We start from the raw sequence: 22,706 nt of genomic DNA, 5'->3' as shown, positions 1-22,706 counted from the left end.
GGTAGAAGCAGAATGAATGGTTCAAGGCCAGCCTGGTCTACAAAATGGGGTCCAGGAAAGCCAACTCGACAGCGAGACCTCGCCTCACTAATAAAATATGAACAAAAGGGAGGGAGATTTGGACACAAAGATTTTATAAAGGGAAGATGCTTTAGGCTGGTGATGGAGTGGACAGGGGGACAAAAGATGACAGATGGTTCGAGAGGGTGACATTGAGCAGATCCTCACCTTACTATCCCATAAAGTACCTGCCCAGGGACACCCTGCAGACACCAGCCACCACTGTCAAGCCCTTGGCCAGTGCTGGGGATAAAACAATAACAAAAAGAATGGATGAAGAGTCATTGCATCTTGGGGGCTTACACCTTGGGGGAGGCAGGTAATGCCACATGGAGGGGAGATGTATGACAGAAGCAAGAGGGCCCTGCTCTGTCCCTGTCAGTCCTTCTACCTTCGCAGAAAGGCCTCCCCCACACTAACTAAGCAGGACTTCCCATATCTGCTGTGCTCAGAGGCAGACTTGGGGGTGGGGTGGGATAGGGGGGGGGGCTCCATGCAGGCTTGGAAGGATGGCTTCCCTCCCCTCAGCTTTCCTGCACCGCTGAGCCTGGTAGCCCTTCTGTTCTTCAGCCGCCTGCTCACTCCTCGCTGGCCCTGCCTTCTGTAGCCTGTCTCCTGCCCTCTCCAGCTGCAGCACCCTTTCCTCTTAGAGGGTAGGCCGCCATCTTGTCTCTTTCTTGACTTCTCTACCTGCTCACACTTTTTTTTTTTTTTGTCTTCTTTCTCCCTTTTCCTTGGAAAGTTTTCAAACATAGAGCAAAGCTGTACTAATTTAATGCATGCGTCTCTATCCTCCATCTGAATTCACCAGCTGTCACATGTTGCCATTTTCGTATCCAGTATGTCTACACTTTGATGGCGTTATTTGTGGAGCCGTTGGAAAGTAAGTTAAAGCCTTGTGAGTCATCACCCTTAGCTTCAGCTGTGTTTTCTAAGAACAGGATATTCTCTTACACAGCTACAATTTACATGTCAATGAAAGAAACCATATATTGACACGCTATTCTTACAGAAAATAGACTCCTATTTAAATACCACAGTTGCCCTTATAATGCCCTTTTTTGCACCCTTCTTTTCTGACCCAAGAGCCAGCCTGGGAATAAAGATTTCCATAAATTGGCACGCCTTACTTCCTCCAGAGCCACTGCCCCCAGGCTGTCACTCAGTGAGATCCTGTCCCTGTTTCAATCACTAATCCACCAGAGATGGCTCCTGGCCCTTCCAGCCTTCTTTTGGCTCCTTCTCTCCTTTTTCTCCTTCCCATGTTGGCATCACTCCAGGACAGAGCCTCTGGTTTAACTCTTTCCCAGAGCCATGCCTGCCAGAGTCCGGGGAAAAGAACCCTTGCCTAGAATCAGGCAGAGCTGAATCTCAACTGTGGCTCCTCCCAATCTCTTCCCAGTTTCTGCTTTTCAGACCACCGTGTTGCAAGTTGCTCTCAAGGACAGTGGGCTTTGCTGGCACCAAGAAGGCTCTGCCTGGTTGCTGTCAGTACAGAATGCCTGATTGAAGAAGAATGTGTATGGTACCCAGCAGAGTTCATAGAGCACGAGGAGGACATAGGACATCCTGTCACCTTTCCTGGATATCCTTCCCCAAGTCTGATCCTCCCAAGCTTGATGGAGAGCAGGCCTCAGATTAAGAACACATTTAATAGCACATGGAGTCAGGCTGTCTGGGCCTGCTGTACGTACCTATAATGCCAGCATTCTGCTTGAGATCCTACCCATTACCTTGTGCAGTCACTTCACCAACCTGATAATAACCCTTAAGTTTGCCCAGCTAACCCCCCCCCCCAACTTGCTACATCAATAGTGCCTCCCAAAGCTGTATGGGGTGTGGGTGTCTGAGGCTTCTGTCCACCCACAGAAACTGCCTGTGGAGCGCTGTTGACATCAGATTACTAAGTAACATCTGGGTCCCATTTAGCAGCAGAATATTGAAAACCAGGGCTGGCCATCAGCCAGCACCCAGCAGGACGGCCAGGGCAACCACTCCCTTTCCATGGTGATATAGAGTTGCCTGGGCCTCTGGAGGCCCACCCAGTTTCCACAAGAAATCCTGAGGAAGGGGAGGGAAGTAGATTCCACTGGTAGCCCAATACTGAGTTCCCTGAAGAGTCATCCCTGACTGCCTCTCAGGTTTTTCCCAAACAACAATGCTATGCAGACATGATGGCCGAGAGCTAGGGGGCGCTCTGCCTGCATGGGCTTGGAGTTGAGGGCAGTAGCATCTCCACCTAGTGCAAAAGGACAAGGACAGGCAGGCACAAGCTGTCTGTCACTCACCTCACTCACAGGCACGCTGTGTGCATGTGGACAAACCATTTGTCTACCAGTTCAGAGTGCAACAGATCTGTAGTTGCCATGTGTAGTAGCCTCACTTTGTAGTTACCCAATTTGCTTGTGCCCCGGAACCTGTCTTTGGGGAGGGAGGCTTCAGTTGGATCCAGCTGACTTTCCAGGTTCATACCTGAGGGGGTCACAGAATGCAGAAGAGCATCCACCATCACCTGTACCTCCCCATCTTCAGACTCTAGAACAGCTCCTGCTCTCAGGCGGATCTAGGCCAGCGGGATCCCTATGGTCTATAGGGAAAATGTCTGTACCTAGCACCCACATGAGCAGCTTGCAAGGACGAGCAAGTGGCTGGGAAGAGCATGTTGGATTTTGTTTCAAAGGGATGTGTGGAATGACAAGAAAAAGCAGCCTTTGTCTGGGAAGCAGAGCCTGGTGAGTGAAGCTAAGGAAGGCAAACTACCCTGAGCGGCTCTCTGTCTGCTGCTGAGACAGAAACCCTGTCTCAACCCCTCCCCCCCCAAAAAAGTGGTTTGTTTCTTCAGTGAGACAACCTTAAATTTTTTCATTTGAAAGTGATTTTCAACTGGAGATAGCTTCTGGGTTAGGGAAGAGGCCTGTGTCCACTTTCCTCATCTCTTGGACTCTGGTGCAGACCCATGAAGAACCCTATGCATGCTGCCACAGTGTATGTGTGAGTTCAGATATGCACTGTTCAAGTTGTATTTAGAAGAAGCTTTTGTTTCCTTGGTGTCTTCCAATCCCCCTGGCTCTTCCACTCTTCCCTCCACTTATGCTGGCTTCCCTGAGCCCTAAGGGGAGGGATTTGGTGCAGCATCCCATTTAGGGTTGAATGTTGTAAGGGTCCTCACTCTGAGTTACTGGTCTCCTCCTAACTTCTTGCTCAGGAGTTTTGGTTGGAGAAATGGCTGGGGTCCTTCAGCTACTTAACAAAGATCAAGAGGGCAGTTTCATGACCAGCAAGCCCCCAGGCTTAGCGCGGCTCTGTCTGCTGCTGAGGCAGTACCTGCCAGGCCAACCCAGCAGGTATGCTGACGAGACTACAGGCTCAAGCACAAGGGATCAGAATATCAGGGACAGAGTAGCCCTCCGGGACCAGGTAGGCCACCTTCCCTCTACTATTGGGGAAATTGAAGTCAGAATGCACTGTCACGTATGGATACATGACAAGATGATTTCCTGAGTCATATAACTTGGGTTTCCACTGCACATTCTCCATCTCCAGGCTGCACAGGTCAGGCCTGTAAAGTCAGCCAGAAGTCCTGAGAGGTGCTGCCTGTGAACATGGTGCCATGGGGGGGGGGCTGCACTGAGCAGCTAGCTAGGAGAAGGTAGACTTAGCATGAGCAGCTGACTTCAGGAAGATGGAGAGACCCAGAGCACCCTAGCCCAGCATGTGAAGGTGGTTAACCTGTGAGTGGCATGGGGCAGGAAGTTCTGTCTTTGATAGCTTGCACAGGAACTGTCTTCTTGTGACCTCTCTAGTCTAAGCAGCAGCCCCACCAGGATACTTTTGCTGAAAAGTAGGGTCTATATAGGGTATGGGTGGCAAGGTCACCAGAAGTTGTGGCCAAGGTTAGGAGTAGGTCTTTCAAGCTCAAGTCATCCAGACCTAGGGTGGGTCTTCCCACCTCACATGATCCAATCAAGAGTGATATGTCACAGGTTTGCACACAATGTGCCCATATGCTTGGGTTTTAGCTGCTTCCAGATGTGGTCTAGTTGATAAGCAAGATCAGCCATCACAAGCCCACCCCTTGCCAACTTGGCACCATCATATCTCTTAATGTTGTGTTTAATTTCCAAATGTAAACAATAGCCAGGTTCTAGTTGTGCCTAACATGATATAATTATACCATGTACAGCTGGAAATGCAATAAATATCTTAGAATAGATGTAATGTATCTTGAGGGACATTCTTTTAGTGTCTCACCTTAAATATGATATTATCTCAGTTGATGCTACATTATAAGATAAAGACTAAAAGGAAACAAAACTCAACTATATACACAACCACATTCTTAGTTTTGTTTTGTTTTCCTGAGACAGGGTTCCTGTTTTTAACTGGTCACATTGCCTCAGCTGGTATAACTACCTCCCTCTTCTACCCATCCTGTGTTTCCTCCATCCTAGATAAGAACTTAGGTTGTAGCTCTTTTCCGGAGAATTGGGTGGGGGGGTATTCCTTCATTCCTGAAGGGTCTGTGCCCTTTGTCATCCTGCCTGGATTAGGCTGTTGTAGTTTCCCATTGAGTTTATTCACAAGACATGGTAAGCACCAAGAGATGCACTAAAAGATCTTCTGTGCCCCAGACATAATCTTCTTTACCTCCATTGTGAAGAAGCAATCCAATTTCTCCTTGGTAATCTGGATCATTCATCCCTCCCAACACTGTCATCCTTTCTTAGCATTTTGGCCGAGAACATCTAAGGCACCAGAAACACAAAATGATGAGAGGGAAGTCTGAGCTTTCAATTCAGTGGAATATTTGTTGTGTCTCCTGGCATGAGTGATCACTCATCAAGAAACAAAACTTTTAGACTAGTAGAACTTAAGGTCTCAGGAACAGGAAGCAAAATTTTTCCTAGTGGGTAACTAAGAGTGGAACCAATCTCATTTCTAGATTTCTGGACTCGTAGATCCTGGCTATGGAAGTAACAGTACTTTCTTGTCAGGACTGCAGCTCATAGATAGTGACACACAGACTTATTAATTATGAAAGCTTAGCCTTAACATGGTCTGTTACCTTATCTCTATACTGCCCATCCTGCTTCCTCCAGTCTGGCTGGCAACTCCACCTTTATTCTTCCAGAGTTTTCTCTTTGCCTAGAAGTCCTGCCTATACCTCCTGCTTAGCTATTGGCTGTTACCCTTTTACTACACCAATCACAGCAGTACATCTTCACACAGTGTGCAAATATCCCACAACACCATATCATATATTTGACATTGATTGGAAGCACACACTATCTTCTGAAGAATCCTGTTTCAGCCTCTGGGCTACTGCCATCCAATTGGTGTTGTCACTGTGTCTTCAAAAGGCCTTTTCATCATTCTGATGCTGCCTCGGGATGGTGGGGAACATGGTAAGACCAGTGGGCTCCATGATCTTGGGCCCACTGCTGCACTACTCTGGCTGTGAAGTGAGTTCATTGTTTAGAAGTAATAATACTGTGTGAAATTCTGTATCAGTGGATAAGGCTGTCTGTAAGTTCATGTATGGTAGTTTTGGCAGAAGCATTACATGCACGAAAGGCAAATCCACAACCAGAGTAAGTGTCTACTCCAGTAAGGACAAAAAGTTGTCCTTTCTGCCAGGCAGTGGTGGTGCACGCCTTTAGTCCCAGCAATCAGGAGGCAGAAGCAGGTGGATCTCTGAGTTTGAGGCCAGCCTGGGCTACAGAGCTAGTTCCAGGACAGGCTCCAAAGCAATACAGAAAACCCTGTCTTGAAAAACCAATAAAAAAAGAAAAAGAAAAAAGAAAGAGAGAGAACAAATGAGAGAGAGAGAGAGAGAGAGAGAGAGAGAGAGAGAGAGAGAGAGAGAAGAAGTTGTCCTTTTTACAGATGAAGTGGTCCAGTGTAGTCAACCTGCCACCAGGCTTCTGGCTGGTCACCTAGGGGAATGGTGCCATAATGAGGGCTCAGCAGCAGCTGTGGCCAGGTCAGCCTTGGTGAGTGAAAGTCCATGTTGTTTTGTCCATGAATAACCAAACTCGACATCTCTTTCACCATGGCCACTTTGTACATGGGTCCATTTGAGCAATGACAGGGATACCCATCTACAAACTTCTTCAATTTTTCAATTATGTTCTTTCCAAGTCTCTGCCAATCCACTGGCTACAGCCCATGAGTCAGTGGACAATCACACATCTGGCCATTTCTCCTCCCAAACAAAAATGCATGCCTATGCGTGCTGCCTGAAGTTCTGCTCACTGTGAAAATTTCAGGATTGTCCCAGAAAGGGTTTGTAATGCTACATCTGTCCACTCTGAGTGCTACCCACATATTGTGCAGAACCAGCAGTAAGCTGTGCCCTAATCTTCTCTTCCTTAGTCAATTGATCCTAGGGCACACCCAGTGATGCTGTAGGTGTGTGCTTGGCAGCAGATGGCATTGCAATAGGAGTAGAAACAACAGGCATTTTGGCAACTTCATGTAACTTGCTCATGCCCTCAGGATCTTCCTGAGCTCGAGCTCACATGCATCACTTTGATACTGGATTACTGATGTGCACCTCCTACTTTATGCTTGGTGCTTCTGATAATGCGCAGTTCACAATGGGCAGTGAAAGTGGCATGGTATCATGGTGGCCCACTGTCAAACGCTCAGTTTCTACTAAGTCCCATTGCAGGTCAAGAATAGTTGTCTGCAGATGATGGTAGAGCCTTGCTCCAAAATCCCAAAGGTCTCTTCTGTGATCACCTATAGAGACCATCCAAAGGCTCCAAACAGCATTCCCATCTTCCACTGATACCTCAAGTATCATAAAGTCTACCAGATCATACAGTTCAAGCGGTAGAGCATCCTGGAAGAGCCTTCTCCTGCTCCAGGCCCCACACAAAGCTGTTTCCTGAGTAATTTGGTATATGGGCCAGAATAATACACCCAAGTGAGGAATGTGATGCCTTCAGAATCCAAGTAGTCCCACTAAATTTTCTGCTTCTTTCTTAGTGGTGGGAGGGGCCAGATGCAGTAATATCTTTCATCTTATAAGGAATATCACATCTCTTCAAGCCCCACAACACAGAACTCCTAGAAATTACATTGAGATAGAAGCCTCTGGATTTTGGTTGGATTTATTTTCCATTGTCTTAGGGTTACTATTGTGATGAAACACCATGACCAAAGCAATTTGGGGAGGAAAGGGTTTATTTGGCTTACACTTCCACATTGCTGCTCATCATCAAAGGAATTCAGGGCAGAAACTCAACAGGCAGGAGCTGATGCAGAGGCCATGGAGGAGTGCTGCTTACTTAAGAAAATACCCTACAGGCTTGTCTACAGCTTGATCTTAATGGATTCATTTTTTTTTTCAACTGAGGCTACCTCTTCTGATGATTCTAGCTTGTGTCAAGTTGACATAAAACTAGCCAATACAGCCATCCTCTGGCACATATGTGTTATCAACAAGTCCAAAGTGGTTGCTACCTCCTGCTCACTTGGTTCAATCAGCATAATGTCATCAATATAGTATATCAGTCTGGCAAATTTAGAAGAGACAAATGATCAAGATCCCTTTGAACAACTTATGACACAAGGCTGGAGAGTTAATATAACCTTGAGGTAGAATTGTAAAGGTGTGCCGCTGGCCTTGCCATTGAAAAGCAATTTGCTTCTGGTGGTCCTTAGACAGGTGCAGAGAAAAAGGCATCTGCTAGATTAACAGCTGCATTTCATGTAGCAGGAGACGTGTTAGCCCACTTGAGTAGGGCCATGCCTTGTATAGCAGCTGTGATTGGAGTCACTAGTTTACTAAGTTTATATAGTCAACAAAGCTCTTCCGATATGCTGGTGGCCCTCTCACCATTTTGTACCTTATAGGATTGGTGAAGGGCATGTCTTCCAGGTCTTCCCATTGTGGGGGATTAGGTTTGAAGTTTATTTTTTATTTTTTTAGTTTATTTTTATTTCATTAATATTCTTGATGTATATGAGTGTTTGCTTGCGTGTATTCCTGTGCACTATGTGTATGCCCGGTGTTCACAGAGATTAGAAGGAGTAGGATAATCCAAAACTGGAGTTATGGATGGTTGTGAACCACCATGTGGGTTCTGGGAATTGAACCTGGGTCCTCTGGAAGATCAGGCAGCATCCAGCATTCCAATTTCCGTGAGCTTTAAAATCCTTTCATTGATATGAAAGCAAGGATATTGGGCATCTCCAGCTCCCCAGTAGGCCAGCCATTTGTTGACAAATGCTTCAACCAACCAACCAACTGAATAAACTTATGACACCCTTTAAAAAAAAAAAAAAAAAAAAAAAACTGTGAAAACTTCCATGCTTCTTCAGGTGATGTAAGTGTAATACCCTAAATTACCCTGTAAGCCCCACCTCCCCATCTAACCTCCTGGGATGCTGGGAGTTGTAGTTCTTGAACAATAACAACAAAGCCTCATGGGAAAGTACAGTGTCTATAAAACCACTGATAACATGTGATTTGTAATCACTCAGCTGAGGTGTTCCCAGGGAGGGGCCATCAAAGTCTGTCTTGGTCAGTATTAAATACTTTAATACAGCTTGCTTCAAATGTAGGCCAAAATGGTAGAACTGGTTTTTTTCCTGGTCAATCGCAGGGCTAACAGTAAGCCCTTCTAAATCTGAGCATTCAGTATTCTCAGCCTCATTGGGATCCTCCCACTCATCTCCATGCCAGGTCACAGGCTCCCATGCTCTTCCAGTCCATGCCCTCACTTTAACTGCTGACACCCTTCAAGTCTGGAACTTAAAACTGTGTCCTGAGTCAGCCAGTCATCTGGTTGAGGGCTTGAATTTGGTTTGCTTGGCAGCTTGAGTTCAGCTGGAGAACTTGTTTTCCAGGAAACTCTTAGAAACCTTTACATTGCTTATGTGCACCTGGGGCTAGCTAATTTTATCATTATCTTTTCCTTTGTCACTTTATCCAGAGATGCAAGAAGCAACCAGCCAGCATGATTATTTTACTTCTTTTTCTACAAATGATTGGCAGTTTTATGTAAAAAGCCACTGAAGTATTTGGTCCTCACCAAAGGTGAATCAAGAGTAGCAAACATATTTCTCTTTCATAGATTTTTGTTTGTTTGTTCTTGTCTTTTGTTTTTGTTTTCTTGAGACAGAGTTTCTCTGTGTAACAGCTCTGGACATCCTGGAAGTCACTCTGTAGACCAGGCTGGCCTCAAACTCACAGAGATCTTCCTGCCTCTGCCTCCTGAGTGCTGGGATTAAAGGCATGTGCCACCACTGGTCTTCTCTTTCATAGTTCTCTAAATAATTCATACCATGGTCTTGCGGTGTTCTCTGTGCTACCAAGGGAGATTTTAGTGACTATAGGTTTCCTAGAGTTAGGAAGCCAGCTCCAGCTACCACCAAACTCTCTAGAGAAATTCATCCATGATGGGTGGTGGAAGTTCGAGGCCAGCCTGATCTACAGTGTTCCAGGGCTACACAGGAAAACCCTGTCTCAAAGGAAAAAAAAATTAGGAAGGAAGGAAGGAACAAAGGCGGGGGGGGGGGGAGAAACCCATCCTTACAATTCAGTTTCTCTAGCCCAAGTCTGGTACCAATTTCTGTATTAGTTGCTTTTCTGTTGTTGTGACAAAATGCCATGACTAAAAGTGACTTATAGAAGGAAGGGTTTATTTTGACTTACAAGGTTGCTGAGGGAAAATCCACCATAGCAGGGAGGCATGGCAGCAGGAGCAGGAACCTGAGGTGTCACATTTCTACTGCACATAGGAAGCAGAGAGTAAACCGGAAGTGGGGTGAAGTTATGAACTCTTTTAAATATTTTATTTATTTTATGTGTATAAGTGTTTTGCCTGCACGTATGTATGTGTATTGTGTACACCTTGTCAGAAGGTGTCAGATCCCCTGGAACTGGAGTTACACAGATGGTTGTGAGCCACTGTGTGGCTGCTGGGATTGAACCTGTGTGCATTGCATGAGCTGCAAGTGCTCTTAGTCATTGGGCCATCTCTCCACCCCCAAGTTCCAAACTCAAAAAGCCTGCTCTGGTGACATACTTCCTCCAGCAACTCTCCATGCTCTAAAGATCCTATAACCTCCCCAAGCAGAACCATCAAGGGTGGATCAAGTGTTCACAGATTCACAAACCTGTGAATCACCCTGGTTTTCAGTCCAGGAGGAACTCAAGGATCTGTCTTGGTCTGTGACCTTCCTTAAGCGGAGAATGAGTGGCTGCTGTGTTCTCAGGTGGCAGTCCTCAGAGAGACTCCGAGACCTGTCTCCCCCTGACTGACACATTCTCCACTCATCCCAGAGGAGCCTCTGGGAACATCTGTCCGGTAGTTTGAACTGCTGTGTGGTGAAGACATAGGTAGGTGACAGGCCTTGTGTGTCTGACTAGCCCTCTCTCTGCCTTCTTAAAAATAATTATTTTTACTAATATCTCTCTCTCTCTCTCTCTCTCTCTCTCTCTGTGTGTGTGTGTGTGTGTGTGTGTGTGTGTGTGTGTGTGCAGGTGGCCAAGCAGTCCAGAAGATCCTCTGGAAATGGAGTTACAGACTGTTGTGAGCTTTTCAGCATGTGCTGTGGGAACTGAACTTATGGCTTTGGAAGAACAAGGGCTCTTCATCCACCCAGCTCCCCTCTGTCTTTTCTGCTTAAGCTTCAGCAGAATTGGAGATGCCAGTGGCAAGACTCTTCCAAACCTTTTAAAAGCAGAGACTAAAGGTGGTTTCTCACAACAGAGAGCTGGCTTCAGGTCACTGTAGACCATGTTTATCAGCTTCTGAAATGTAGGACAAACAGTCGTGGTCAGGGAAGTGCCAGTACCAGTGGGCACAACAGAGCCCTCCTGAGTACTTCACCACAGAGATGTTGAACAACAGGAAACAAATCAAGCCGAGGTAAATGGCTGCCATTGCATCTTGCTGTCTGTAGGGACAAAGAACTGGGTTCTTTTCAAGATCACAGTTGTGGTGGTGGCATCGCTGCTCATACATCCACAACACTCTGACTGGGAAGATCCTGTGAATAAGTATTCTGAAGCTGGCCAACATGGTGATTCCAATGGACTATATTTCTGTGAAAAACGTAACTTTACCCCTTTGATGATCTCTAAAAACATTGAAGATTGCTGTCTTGGGTTTACTATTGCTGTGAGGAAGCACCATGGCCATGACGACTCATAAAACATTTAACTGGGGTGGTTCCCTTACCGTTTCAGAGGTTCAGTGCATTGTGACCATGAAGGGGAGCGTGGCAGCGTGCACGCAGACATGGCGCTGGAGCTGAGAGTGCAACGTCTGGTAGGTAACAGGAAGTTAACTGAAAGTCTCACTGAGGGAAGCCCGCCCCCACAGTGACGCACTTCCTCCAACAGGCCACACCTCCTACAGTGCCACTCCCTTTGGGGGCCACTTTCTTTCAAAGCACCATATTTGCTTAGCATTCTAGTCAAACTTCCTCTCTGTATTTTAGTTTTAAACATATCTTGTGGTGATATTTTGTTTGTGCTCTTAACAAATAAAGCCTGCCTGGAGAGCCGAGTGTGGAGTTAGCCATTGGTTAACCACAGACTAGGCCAGGCAGTGGTGGCAGACACCTTTAAGCTCAGCACTTGGGATCTCATGCCTTTGATCCCAGCACTAGGGAGGAGGAAACGGGAAGTATGGCTGGGTGGAGAGAGGAACGTAAGGCGGTGAGGACAGGAGCTCTGTCTTTTCAGTCTGAGGATTTGTACCGGTAAGAGCTCTAGTGGCTGCTGCTCTGCTTCTCGGATCTTTCGTTTTCACCCTCTAATATCTGACTCCACGTTTTTACTTTTCAGACTAATTAGAATTAGGGCTACCATATTTATATGCTGCCGTGACTTCAAAGAAGTTATTCTGAAGTGGTATGTTTTGTTGAGTTTGACTGTATTTAGTTATTTAGGAACAGGAACTTGCTATGTAGACCAGGCTGGTCTTCAGCTTGTGATTCTCCTGCCTCAGCCTCCCAAGTGTAGGGATTTAGGAATGTGCCACCATATTGACTATTTTTAATAAACCAGATTTTAATGCGCTGCTGAGGTTAGTGGCCAACCCTTGGTTTTGTCCACTCTGATTAATAAGCTCAATGGACTGTGTGTGTGCTTGTGAAGCATGTGTGAGGTGCAGGGTTCTATCCTTAGCACTGTAAATGGAAGAAAGGAAGAAGAAAAAGGAAAAACGAAGGAAGGAAAAAGAGTAGTTCAACTAAATTAAAATAATAAACATCAAGTCACTTCCTGGACTCCCAGAATCCTTAGGCTCAAGGTGCAATCCACCTATGCGCTGCAGGCCTGTGCAACCTCGTTCTAAGACACTGATCTTCCCATGAGTGTACAAACAGTCTCTTCTCTCCATTCCAGGTGTTCTCACTGCCCAAAACACTCTTCCTTCATATCCCGTCCAGTCTAGCTCCCAACAGCTCAGCCCACGGGAGCAAATGATCTTCCAAAAACTCCAGATCCTTGTCTTCAAATCCCTGTTGAGTCCCAGACAGAAGAGAATCAGGCCGCTCCTTACTGACCCGCAGAACCCGTAAGAGCTAATAGTGGGGACTGGAGAGATGGCTCTGTGTTAACAGCAGGCTGCTCCTTCAGAGGGGTTCCCAGGACCCTCATGGCAGCTCCCAAACATCTGTAGCTTCAGTTTCAGGGGATTTCACACCCTCTCTGCCTTCCAAGAGCAATGCACACATGTGGTACACAGAAAGCAAAAACCCATATTCACAAAACAAAAACAAATAAATATTTTGAAAATAAAAAAGAGGTAATAGTGGTTTTGTTGTTAGTTATAAGCTGTCTAATGTGGGTGCTGGGAACCGAACTCAGGACCTTTAGGAGAGTAGTCGTGCCCTTAGCCACTGACCATTTCTCCAGAGATTCAGGGGGCCATCATGTATTTCCAAAACAGTCTCAAGCTTGAACTTTGGAGGAGTCTTACCTGCAGCCCACTCTGTCCCTGCCCTTAGCCAATCCTCCCATGGAACTCCATAGGCAAAGCCTGTCCTTAGAAAAGCAAGCAGGGGGACATGGATCTGCCCAAACGGCAAACACTCAGCAGGTCACTGTGTCTGGTGCAGGCTCGGTGCTACTGTGTACCTCCCTTCCTCAGGCCCAGAACCTCCCACTCCCCTACTTCAGTTTCAGTAGACCCCTTCACAGCATCCTCCATACAGGCACTATTTCGTCGGCTTCCTTGACAGTACCATTTCTTGGTCCTTTCTCTCTCTCTCTCTCTCTCTCTCTCTCTTTCTCTCTCTCTCTCTCTCTCTCACACACACACACACACACACACACACACACACACACACAAATGCTTGGGAATTTAGTTCACCTGGAAGCCCTTGGGCCCTGGTTGTCACTGATGACTCCAAGCTGGGCTGCCTGTTTCGCTGGGGAACCTACTAGAAAGGGCCAGGCCTCAGAAGCTTCCCACACCCCTCTCCTACCCAATGCATGCATTTACAGTAAACTTCAAAATTTCTCAAATGTGTTCCCTGCTCAGCTGTTAGTCTTGGTAGCCTCATGGAAACTTCTGGTGGGAGGCATGTAGTTAGCACAGGATCGCTAGCCTGTGGACCTCAGCTCCTGGGGCAGCAGACACAGAAGAGCCCTTGCTCGTGTGTGAGTCGCAGAATCTATCCATCCAGGGTTCTTCCCATGGCTTTGGCTGGGAGGTGGCTGATGGCAAGCACTCCACCACTGAGCAACACTCTCAGGATGCGGGGAAGTGGCTGTTGATTGGCCACACGCAAAGGTGGAAAGTGACCAGATGAGGACCACACACCTAGGAAGGCCTGAGACTGGGACCAGAATGAGCATGTAGGGATTGAGCAGCTGGAAGCAGGGGACCAAAAGGGACTGGGGTGCCATGAGAGGTCCTGGTGCCAGGGCTGCCCCCACATACATCATGATGTGGTCCCGAGCTCTGCTGTACCATACTGCTGCTTTCCTCTCCCCCTCACCATGGTGCCCATCTTGGTCTCCACCTGTCCATGGGGCTGTGCTCAGGGTTTTTGTTGTTAGCTGTAAGTTTACATTAGGCCTATGCTCCATCTTGAGCTAATTCTCTATCTGCTCTTAACAAGGTGGAGGTTCATGTTTTGTCTGGCACATGGAGTGTACTAGTTTTCTGTGTCACATCGTAAATGACCACACTCTTATTTACTTGATAAACTCACACTTGTCATCTTAGTTCCTGGGGTCAGCAGTTTGAGCGGCTGAGGCTCTCCCAGACCAGCACCAGGGTGTGGCCATGTGGTGCCTCTCTCTCCTCTGAGGCCTGATGACAAAGAATCCACTTTCCAGTTCATTTGAGCTGCTGGCAGAACTCATTTGCCTGCAGTTGTAAGAGCAAGGGTCCAGCTTGTCACAGGCCATCCTCGGCTCCCACAGACTCTTAATGAAGCCTTGTCTAATAAGCTTTCAAAATACACTGGCTTTCTCATCAGCCAGAGAGTCTGTGGCAGCTGCTTAGGACATGATGCAATACACCCCTGGGGATGTTATCCCTGCCACAGGAGCCACTCACGCTCAAGGGATGAACCATCCATTTGACTCTCCTTGCCACGGGGACGCACCACTTTCTGAAAGACCATCTTTTGTCCACTGACCAATATGAGCACTTTTGTACAAAATCAATTAACCAGAGTGTGCACCCATTTCTCCTCCATCTGTCTGTATGTCTGTTAGCCAAAAACATGTGGTCCTGATAACTAGTTTTAGACTAGTCCTCTAACTAACTTGAAACCAGGGAATATGAGTTTTCCTTTCCTTTCCTTTTCTTCTTCTTCTTCTTTTTTTTTAGGGTGGTTGGGTTTGTGATAGGGGCTCACCCTATAGCCCAGGCTGGGCTTGAACTTGAGATCCTCCTGTTTCTGCTTCCATTGTGTGACCTACAGTTAGTTTAACCCTTTGCTATCCAGTGAAGCAGACTTAAGAGAGCAACAGTTTTCAGAGATTGTTCCCCCCCATCCTGGGCTGGGACCCCCCCCCCGGGGGGCTTTGTCCTCAGAAGTTCTGTGAGGCTCTAATGGGATAGGAGCTACCACCGGGCTCTAGACTGGCTGCCTAAACTGTCAGGCATCTGGAGAATAAACAGCAGCTTACTTCCTGGTGCTGGCCTTGCTCTGTGGAGATCTGGGCGCCCCTTAGAAATCTGCTCTGCCGTCAGCCAGGTTGCAAGGGTGTCTGCTCCAGCAACCAGCAACCAGGTTCCATTCAGACACATCTTACATCCAGTAGCTGCTTCCTACCATCAGGAGTTAGGGAGATGCTGGCCAAGTAGGTGGCCAAAGCCAGTGCCCATGAGGACAGGCCTTGCACACTGCTCTCGGCCAAGCGTCCCTGTGCCCCTGTGCCTGTCTTGCATGCTGCCAAAACCCATGGCTGAAGCAAAGGGCAGTGACTTTGCCCCAGGGGCCCATAGTCACCAGTCCAGCAGCCAAGTGGACACTCTCATGTGTCACATTCTGAGGCACTGGCACCCACAGAGGGGAAGAATGAGCCAAAGGAATCCACAGTCGAGCAGGAGCCAGGACTGGGGTGTCCTTGACCAAAGAGGAGATGGCTTGTGAATGACAGGCAAGAGACTTCTACTGCTGGTGACCCAGCCATTTAGTGATCAGAAGGCACCTCCGGGCTCTGGAAGCAGGAGGTTCTCCTCTGGACAGATGGTGACAATTACAGAGCTTGGGAGGACAGAGGAAGAGCAAGCTTGGAACCTTAAAGAATCACATCCAGCAAGCCTACATTCCAGGTCCATTTGTGGCACCCTCTCTGATCCCTAGCCAGCATAATGGAGGTGGCTTGGCTAGAGACTGAGGCCATGTTCCTATTCCTACATTGGATGTCTCTGAGGTGCAGAACAGGGGCCTGGAAGGGCTTTCCAAACACCAGAGCTCAGAGCCTGCTGACTTCCCACAGGCCTCCAGCTGAAGAAGGCCCCTTGCCCTGATTTCTCCAGCCTTGGAGCGCTTGAGCTCTTTGAACCTCCCCATGGTTCCTCTTCCCTTGGCAGGACAGATCTCTTAAGTAGTGCCTGCCTTGCCTCGGCTGGCTCCTTCCACATTTTCCTTGCCTTGATACCCATCATGAATGTCTAGGCATAGGCATTTGTGGAGGGTTGCTGACATCATGGAATGACTGACTGCTGGCTATGAACACCTGGCTATGACTTCTGGCCCATTCAATGGGTAGACACAATGTTGCTCTTGGAGCATGGAGATGGTGGCGCAGGTCTCAGCTCTGCTGTCCTGTTTTCTCACCTGTACTGAGAGCTATTACTGTTAACCCTAGTCTTCTGGTTACTGCAGAATGGGGTCACCATGACATGATGGGCAGTGCTGGCTGGGCATGGGGAGGGTTAGGGTTAGGGCACAGGGGGCTGGGCTATCGATCTGGAGAGCAGCTGTGTGGGAAGCAGAATGTCTCACAGCCATCTGGGCTGGAGCTTGCTCTCAGACCCTGGACCAATGATGCTGATTCCTTGGTTATGTGTGACAGGCTGCCATGCCTGAGGTAGTTCACGCTAAGACTACTAGGATAGCAAACAGATGCAAGCTTGGGTCAGGATGGGAGCTAAACAACCATTGGCCAAGGCCATTTCTACAGCAGCCCAGGGCCTCTCCCATCAGCATTCCCCAGTGCCCAGAGAGTTAGGGCTCCCCAGAGTACAAGGAACTCAGCATTGCTCTCTACTATCCATCTAGAAGGGGTTCTGGCTGGTTCTGGTCTTGGAGGTCCTGAAGGTGTCAGACAACGCAGAACACTCTAAAGCAAAAGCCACTCTCATCTTATGAACAAATGGGGATAAAATAGGAGTTCAAGCCTTGCCTCACCTAATGGCTGGTGGTTGTGGACAGCCAGAGCCAGCCGGGCCTCCACACACTGAATGATGGTTGTAGAAGGTAACAAGCTAATTAGGTGAAAAGATCCAGCTGTTCCTTTCCCTTGTTCCCTTCTTCAGGAATTGTCCTAGATGTGACTGATTGGTTGTTTCTTCCAGAATGTGAGGATGCAGGGTGGACACGGGGGTCAGAAAGGGCATTCAGTGGTAGGCAGTCAAAACAGGTGATGAGGGCCAGCAGCAAGGCTTGGCACTAATTCCCTTGTATCACCCCCTCCCCCCATTCTTTCTTTTGAGACAGTCTCACACAATAGTCCAGCCTGGCCTCAAACTTGAGGCAATCCCCCTGCCTCAGCTGCCCAAGTACCATGCTCTCAGCTATGCACAGCCACAGCAGCTTGCAGTAACGTGTCAGTAGGACAGTGGTGTTCTGCTCTGAGGGCATGTGGGGGTGGACACAGTATCCATGTCATCAAGTTTTCCACAGACAGCAGCATCAAGCCTTCCAAAGAGCCTGGGGAACTTTCTCAAGGTCACACAGTACTAGGTGTGCTAGACCAGGGCCCACACACTCACCTTAGAGCCATTCTGACTGTCTCCTTCCTTCCTTCCTTCCTTCCTTCCTTCCTTCCTTCCTTCCTTCCTTCCTTCCTTCCACCAGCATTGCCTCTGGTTTCTTTTGGGTGGAAGGGACTCAGAAGTATTCAGAGGGGAGGTGGTATTGGGGCTGTTTCCCGACACTTTTCAGAGGGCCCAAGTGACTTGCTGGGATAGCCCCTGTGGATGGGGACGCCGTGAACACGCAGCCTTGTCTTGAGCTCCTGTGGGCCACTCAGGAGGACCCTTCTTTCTGCTGCCTCTTTTGATGGCTGCAACTTGAGCCTGATCCAGGACACGTGGCAGCAGTGCAGGTCTGATTCCTTTGTTAGATAGAAGTGATGAAGGATGAGTCTGCCCCCAGACTGGGTTCCAGACTATGTGGCTGAGCAGGGCAAGTTAGGGACCTGGAAGGAGATGGCAAGCAAAACCCTAGAAATTCGGTCTGCAGTGTAGTCCTGTCTGTGATTTGGAGCAAATGCCACCAAACAGGAGAGGGCAGTCCAACCCCTGGGCTGCATTTCTGGCACTGGCTGGAGGACTCTGGCTCAACTGCTTCCCCAGAAGACATGCCTGGTTCTGGCAGGACCACATGTCTGGAGAATGGGAGCCTGAATTGCTTTTAATTTCACAACCCATGGAGCAAAGTGTGGTGGCTGTCACCCGTAACCCTGGCATTAAGCTGGCTATCTCCCATCCAATCTGCTACGCTCTGCGAAGTACAGTGAGGCACCTCACTTGGAGTAGAGGCCTGACTCCAAGGGATTAAGTCCACCATGAAACTGCTTCAGCAACAGGGCACAGTTAGGGAACACTGGGCCTGGTGACACGAGGAGCCCTTCCCTGACAAAAGGAGCTCAGAACTCAGGGCCAGGATCTCTTGCTCATCTTTCTTTCCCATGGCATAACGTAGTGTTAATGGCAGTGGGTGGATCACCTCATGGCTCCCACCCACAATGGGGAAAATCCCTGAGGAAGACTGGTGAGTGTGGCCTAAGCCAACTGTCGGCTTTGGATGTTTCCATCTGGTCAGGGTTCCAGGTGTGGGCAACTTTGCCCAGGATGGCATGTGCGGGAAGCCCCAAGGGAAGGGGGACGGAATGAATTAGGCAAGCAAGCCACCCCTAACCCTAACAGAGGTGGGTCATGCCTGTAAAACATGATCAGCAAGGTTCCACTAAGGTTCTGCCAGGGACCTGTCGTTAAAGCCACAGTCAAGAAGACACCGTCCTCCAGTTCACTTGAACAGACATTTATTGAGCACCTACCAAGTGCAAGGCACTGTTAGGTGCCATAAGAGATACAGAGTGACCATATGGTCCCTGCCCGCGAGGAGCTCACAGTCTAGAGGGAGGCAACACAGTACACAGTTGGCTGCAGCTACACCTGCCAGAGTGGCAAGAGCCAGAAGCAAGACACCAAGTGCTGTGGGGTCACAGAACACCACAGGGTTGCTTCTGTTCAGAGCGCAAAGACGACTCAGGGCTGGGCCTAGGAGAAGGTGAGAGTGCTGTAGGGCAGAGGGGCATTCTAGAAAAAAAAAAAAGTAAGCGTGGATAGGGCCCACTGGGAGCTCAGGTCTGGGTGGCTGGGTGAGAATTATGGCAGGGGACAGAAAGTGGACAGTCAAGGGCGGCCACGGGACACAGTCACGGACACTAGGCTCAGAGGGTAGGAACTGGATGCTCTGGTTGCAGCTGTAGAAGATCACAGAAGAAGAAAATGATGATGCAAAATGACCTTCTAGATGAACTTGAAGCCCTGTGGAGTCTAGGAGAGGAGAGCTGTAAAGTGGCCTAGTGTTGAGGGACCAGTGTCATGGGTGGAAATGGTGGGCAGTAGTAATCCAAGGGCCAAGAAGTATATAAGGGACCTCTCGGGGTTAGATGAGAGAAGATGACAGAATGTGGGCTGAGTTTCTGGGAACTAAGGCCCCACAAGGCTAGTAACAGGACTGGTGTCACCATAGTAGATGGTGGTATTAGGAAAGAGTGGTGGCTCCTAGAATAAGAGTAGTCACTCAAAATGTAGTTCCAGACTAACTGGAAGTGAAGAGCCTCTGGGCGTCCCTCTAGAGCAGAGGCCACACCTCAGGGTGGTGCCTGACAGCCTGCATTTTATTTTAGCAAGGGCTGCCCTTTCTGATATGAGGCCCAAGGGTGGCCCACTCTGAGAATCACCTGTTGAGAAACCATATTAAGGATTGGCCTTCAAGGAGGAGAAAGGAATAAAGAACCTCTAGAAGGAAAATAGAAGAAATAAGGCCAATGGCCTCACTATCGGTAGCTACTACCTTAACAATGAAAACAGCAACCCAGTGATTTCCCAGGCTACTCCCAGTAGTGGATAGATGCCAGGTTTGCACACCGGGGAGGGAAAAAGCAGGAAGTTGGAGCAAAGCATTAGCAACAAAATGCAGGGGGTTTTAACTTCAAGGATCAAAGGTACCTGGGGAGCAACAGGGAGGTGGTAATGCTGGGGAACAGTGCACTGATGGACCCAGCTGAGATGGCTCAGAATGTTGAGGATGGGGCAGCATAGAAGAGATGTGGGAGGCAGGCTAGGACCTGGGTGAGTCTGCTGCAGAGGGCACAGTTTGCAGTAGTTGCCCCATACCCAGGGAGGGGCTAGGCAGTGGCAAGAAGGCAGAGTCCTCTTTCTTGCCTTCCACATTTACAAGCCTATATAAACACAACTCCATCCTGCCTCACAGCAAGTCCCAGAAACAATGCTGCCACAACTGTACTGGTACAGCTATGGCAACACACATGCATGTGCACAGAGGCTGGATGCCCATCAGCTACACTAGTTACCTATCCTTTCAACCTCTGTAAGCATCAGACACTTTGACCAATGACCAAAAGTTGTGCTGGCCACCTCACCCAAATGTCAGGAGGCAGAGACACTCCACTCTGGGAAGAATTCCAAGACACTCCAAACTTCACTGTGGAGGCACTGAGGGATGGAGGTTAAGCATCTATAAGCACCTAGCAGCAACAGAGCTTGGGATGAGGCAGAGAAGCAGGTTGTGAGCTTCCTTCAGTGGCTGGATAACTGGGCTTTAAATGCTACACCTAAATGTGATAAATTTCACAAAGAATCGAGAATTACATTTCACATTATAATCTACAAAGTAATTAATGCCTCTCAGTTTCCTCTAATCTTTTCTTCTCTCGTATATGGAGAAAGGGGAAAATGGGCATGTATCCCAGAAACAATGCTAAGAAAGAACACAGAGGCTCCCACAACTCAAAAGACAGGCTGCCTGCAGAACCTTAGAAAGCCCAGGCTCCTTCCTGGTCAGGGTGAACTGTGGAGCACCCTGGTTCTCCTGGTTCCCAGGAATGCTGGACTGGGACTGAGGAGATCAGGAGGCCCTGGGCAAAGCTCCACCTTGGCACTTTTGCTATGCTCCGAAGCTGGGGCACAGGGTGGGGGGCTGTGGTGGGTCTACTCCTGGACCTGAACAAAAGTCTTTGTTTTCTATTTGCACAGCCTGCAGGTCTCAAACCCCAAGTGACAGATGAGAAACAGCTCCCAGCAGGTTGCATCATCAAAGAATTCAGGAGAACATGACTGAAGTACAAGTGTGTGGCCACCTAGAAAGCTCTGTGTTCATCTCCTGAGGGATGCAGGAATCAAATGAAACCAAGACACACGCATGGTGACAGCATCCTGTGATCTACACAGTCCCTGCACCAAGAGAACAAACCAGCACCAAGTCCTCAGTTACTACTCGTGGGACCAGGAGAAAGACAATCCACAGGGCAGCAGAACTTACCATGAGGCCTAGGAGACAGCACAGATGGGAAACACAAAGCCCTTTAAAGGTCCAGGTGAGAGTCAAAATACTAAGATGACCAGGAAAAGTTTCACAGATACAGAATTCAAGCTACACTGAGAAGAGACAATACTGAGATAACTGGTTCTGAAAGACTCAAGAAGAGCTGCTAAGAAATCTCTAAAAAGACAAAAGAGGAAAATGGGGAGGGGTCATTTGAGACCCCTTCTGAAACTACTAATGCTATTTATTGGCTTAGGTCATCCTTGAGAATAGAAAACTTTTTGGCAAAGCTGTACAAACTCCACATGGGGGGTCTTTCCCATACTTGTGGGCTGTGGACTCATGCTGGCCACAGTAAGGGACTCCTCAACAGACTCTCCAATCCTACCTCACCTTCTGAGGCTGGTAGCTGCGGAGTCAGGCTGGGAGCATGGCGGCCTTGGCTGGTGAGTGCATTAAGGAGCTAGGCCAGTCAGGGAGAATGTTGGGATTCAGCTCCCTTCTCTGTCTGGTGGAGGGGAAGAAGGGTAGGGCTGAATGGACTCGGAGACTTCTCCCCTGCTCTTCTGAGTCTGACTTTTCTTGTCACTGACGACAGCCAGGCACCAAGTGCCATCTAGTGGCTCTTTTCCACTCTGGCAAATGACCTGCTGAGAAGACCCACAAGATCAGAGCAGGTCAGCTCCAAGGAGGAGGCAGGGGACACACACCATGTGAGTGACAGGACAGATCACCTCAAGAAAATATACTTTAAAAGGTCTTGCTTTCCTTAAGGAAGCAACCCCCCATTTTTTTTTTCTTTTAAATTTTATTTAGAAAGGCTAACCATATTCATTTGTCAATTTTTCTTCTGCTTTAAGGAAAATAGTTTAAAAAACATAAAATTGTAAATACACTCAAGAGTAACTGCTATTAAACAGTTCTGAACAGGCAGAAAATGTACTTTCCTTTTACAGAAAATGTTAAATCTGTAATAGCAGCATAATTTATATATAGAAAAAAGCTGGCTTTGAAAATCCAGATTTTTGTATGTACAAAACACCTGTCTTCCCTCCTTTTCCTACCCAGCATACAATGTTCACTCTGGGACAGCGTCTTCCCATTAGGAACTTCCCACGGTTGGCAGTTCCCTCTGGTCCCCACCAGCAGTGGGCTTTTAGCCCAGCCTTCAGTCCAATACCAGGGCGGAAAGGGCGTTCAGGTCTTTCATGTATGGATGAGCCATCAGGATCTGGTCAATCTTCAGTTTTTGTTCAGAGTCAGGGAAGATCTTCAGCAGGGCCTCCCTCAGCTCGCTGGTCTCTGCAGAAGATCTCTGTGCTGGCATGGGAAGGTTCTGCTGTATACTGGGAAGGGTGGCCAGGGGTGTGAAGTGGGGCTGCTGAGAAAGCCAAGAGCCTGAAGAGGCTCCC

At 48.2% G+C, this 22,706-nt stretch overlaps 1 protein-coding gene across 1 annotated transcript in view; it reads right to left on the bottom strand.

Moving 5' to 3' along the window:
- Window positions 1-18,746: 18,746 nt before the first annotated feature.
- LOC127227085 (NEDD4-binding protein 1-like) overlaps window positions 18,747-22,706 on the bottom strand; it is a 47,053-nt gene continuing 43,093 nt past the window's right edge. The window contains 1 exon segment of the mRNA XM_051191347.1: window positions 18,747-22,705. Coding sequence (XP_051047304.1) covers window positions 22,463-22,705 — 243 coding nt within the window. The 3' untranslated portion in view covers window positions 18,747-22,462.

Source organism: Phodopus roborovskii, unplaced genomic scaffold (assembly GCF_943737965.1).
Source record: "Phodopus roborovskii unplaced genomic scaffold, PHOROB, whole genome shotgun sequence".
NCBI classification, from domain to species: domain Eukaryota; kingdom Metazoa; phylum Chordata; class Mammalia; order Rodentia; family Cricetidae; genus Phodopus; species Phodopus roborovskii.
Note: the sequence above shows the minus strand (reverse complement) of the source record. Positions and strands in the feature narration are given on the sequence as shown.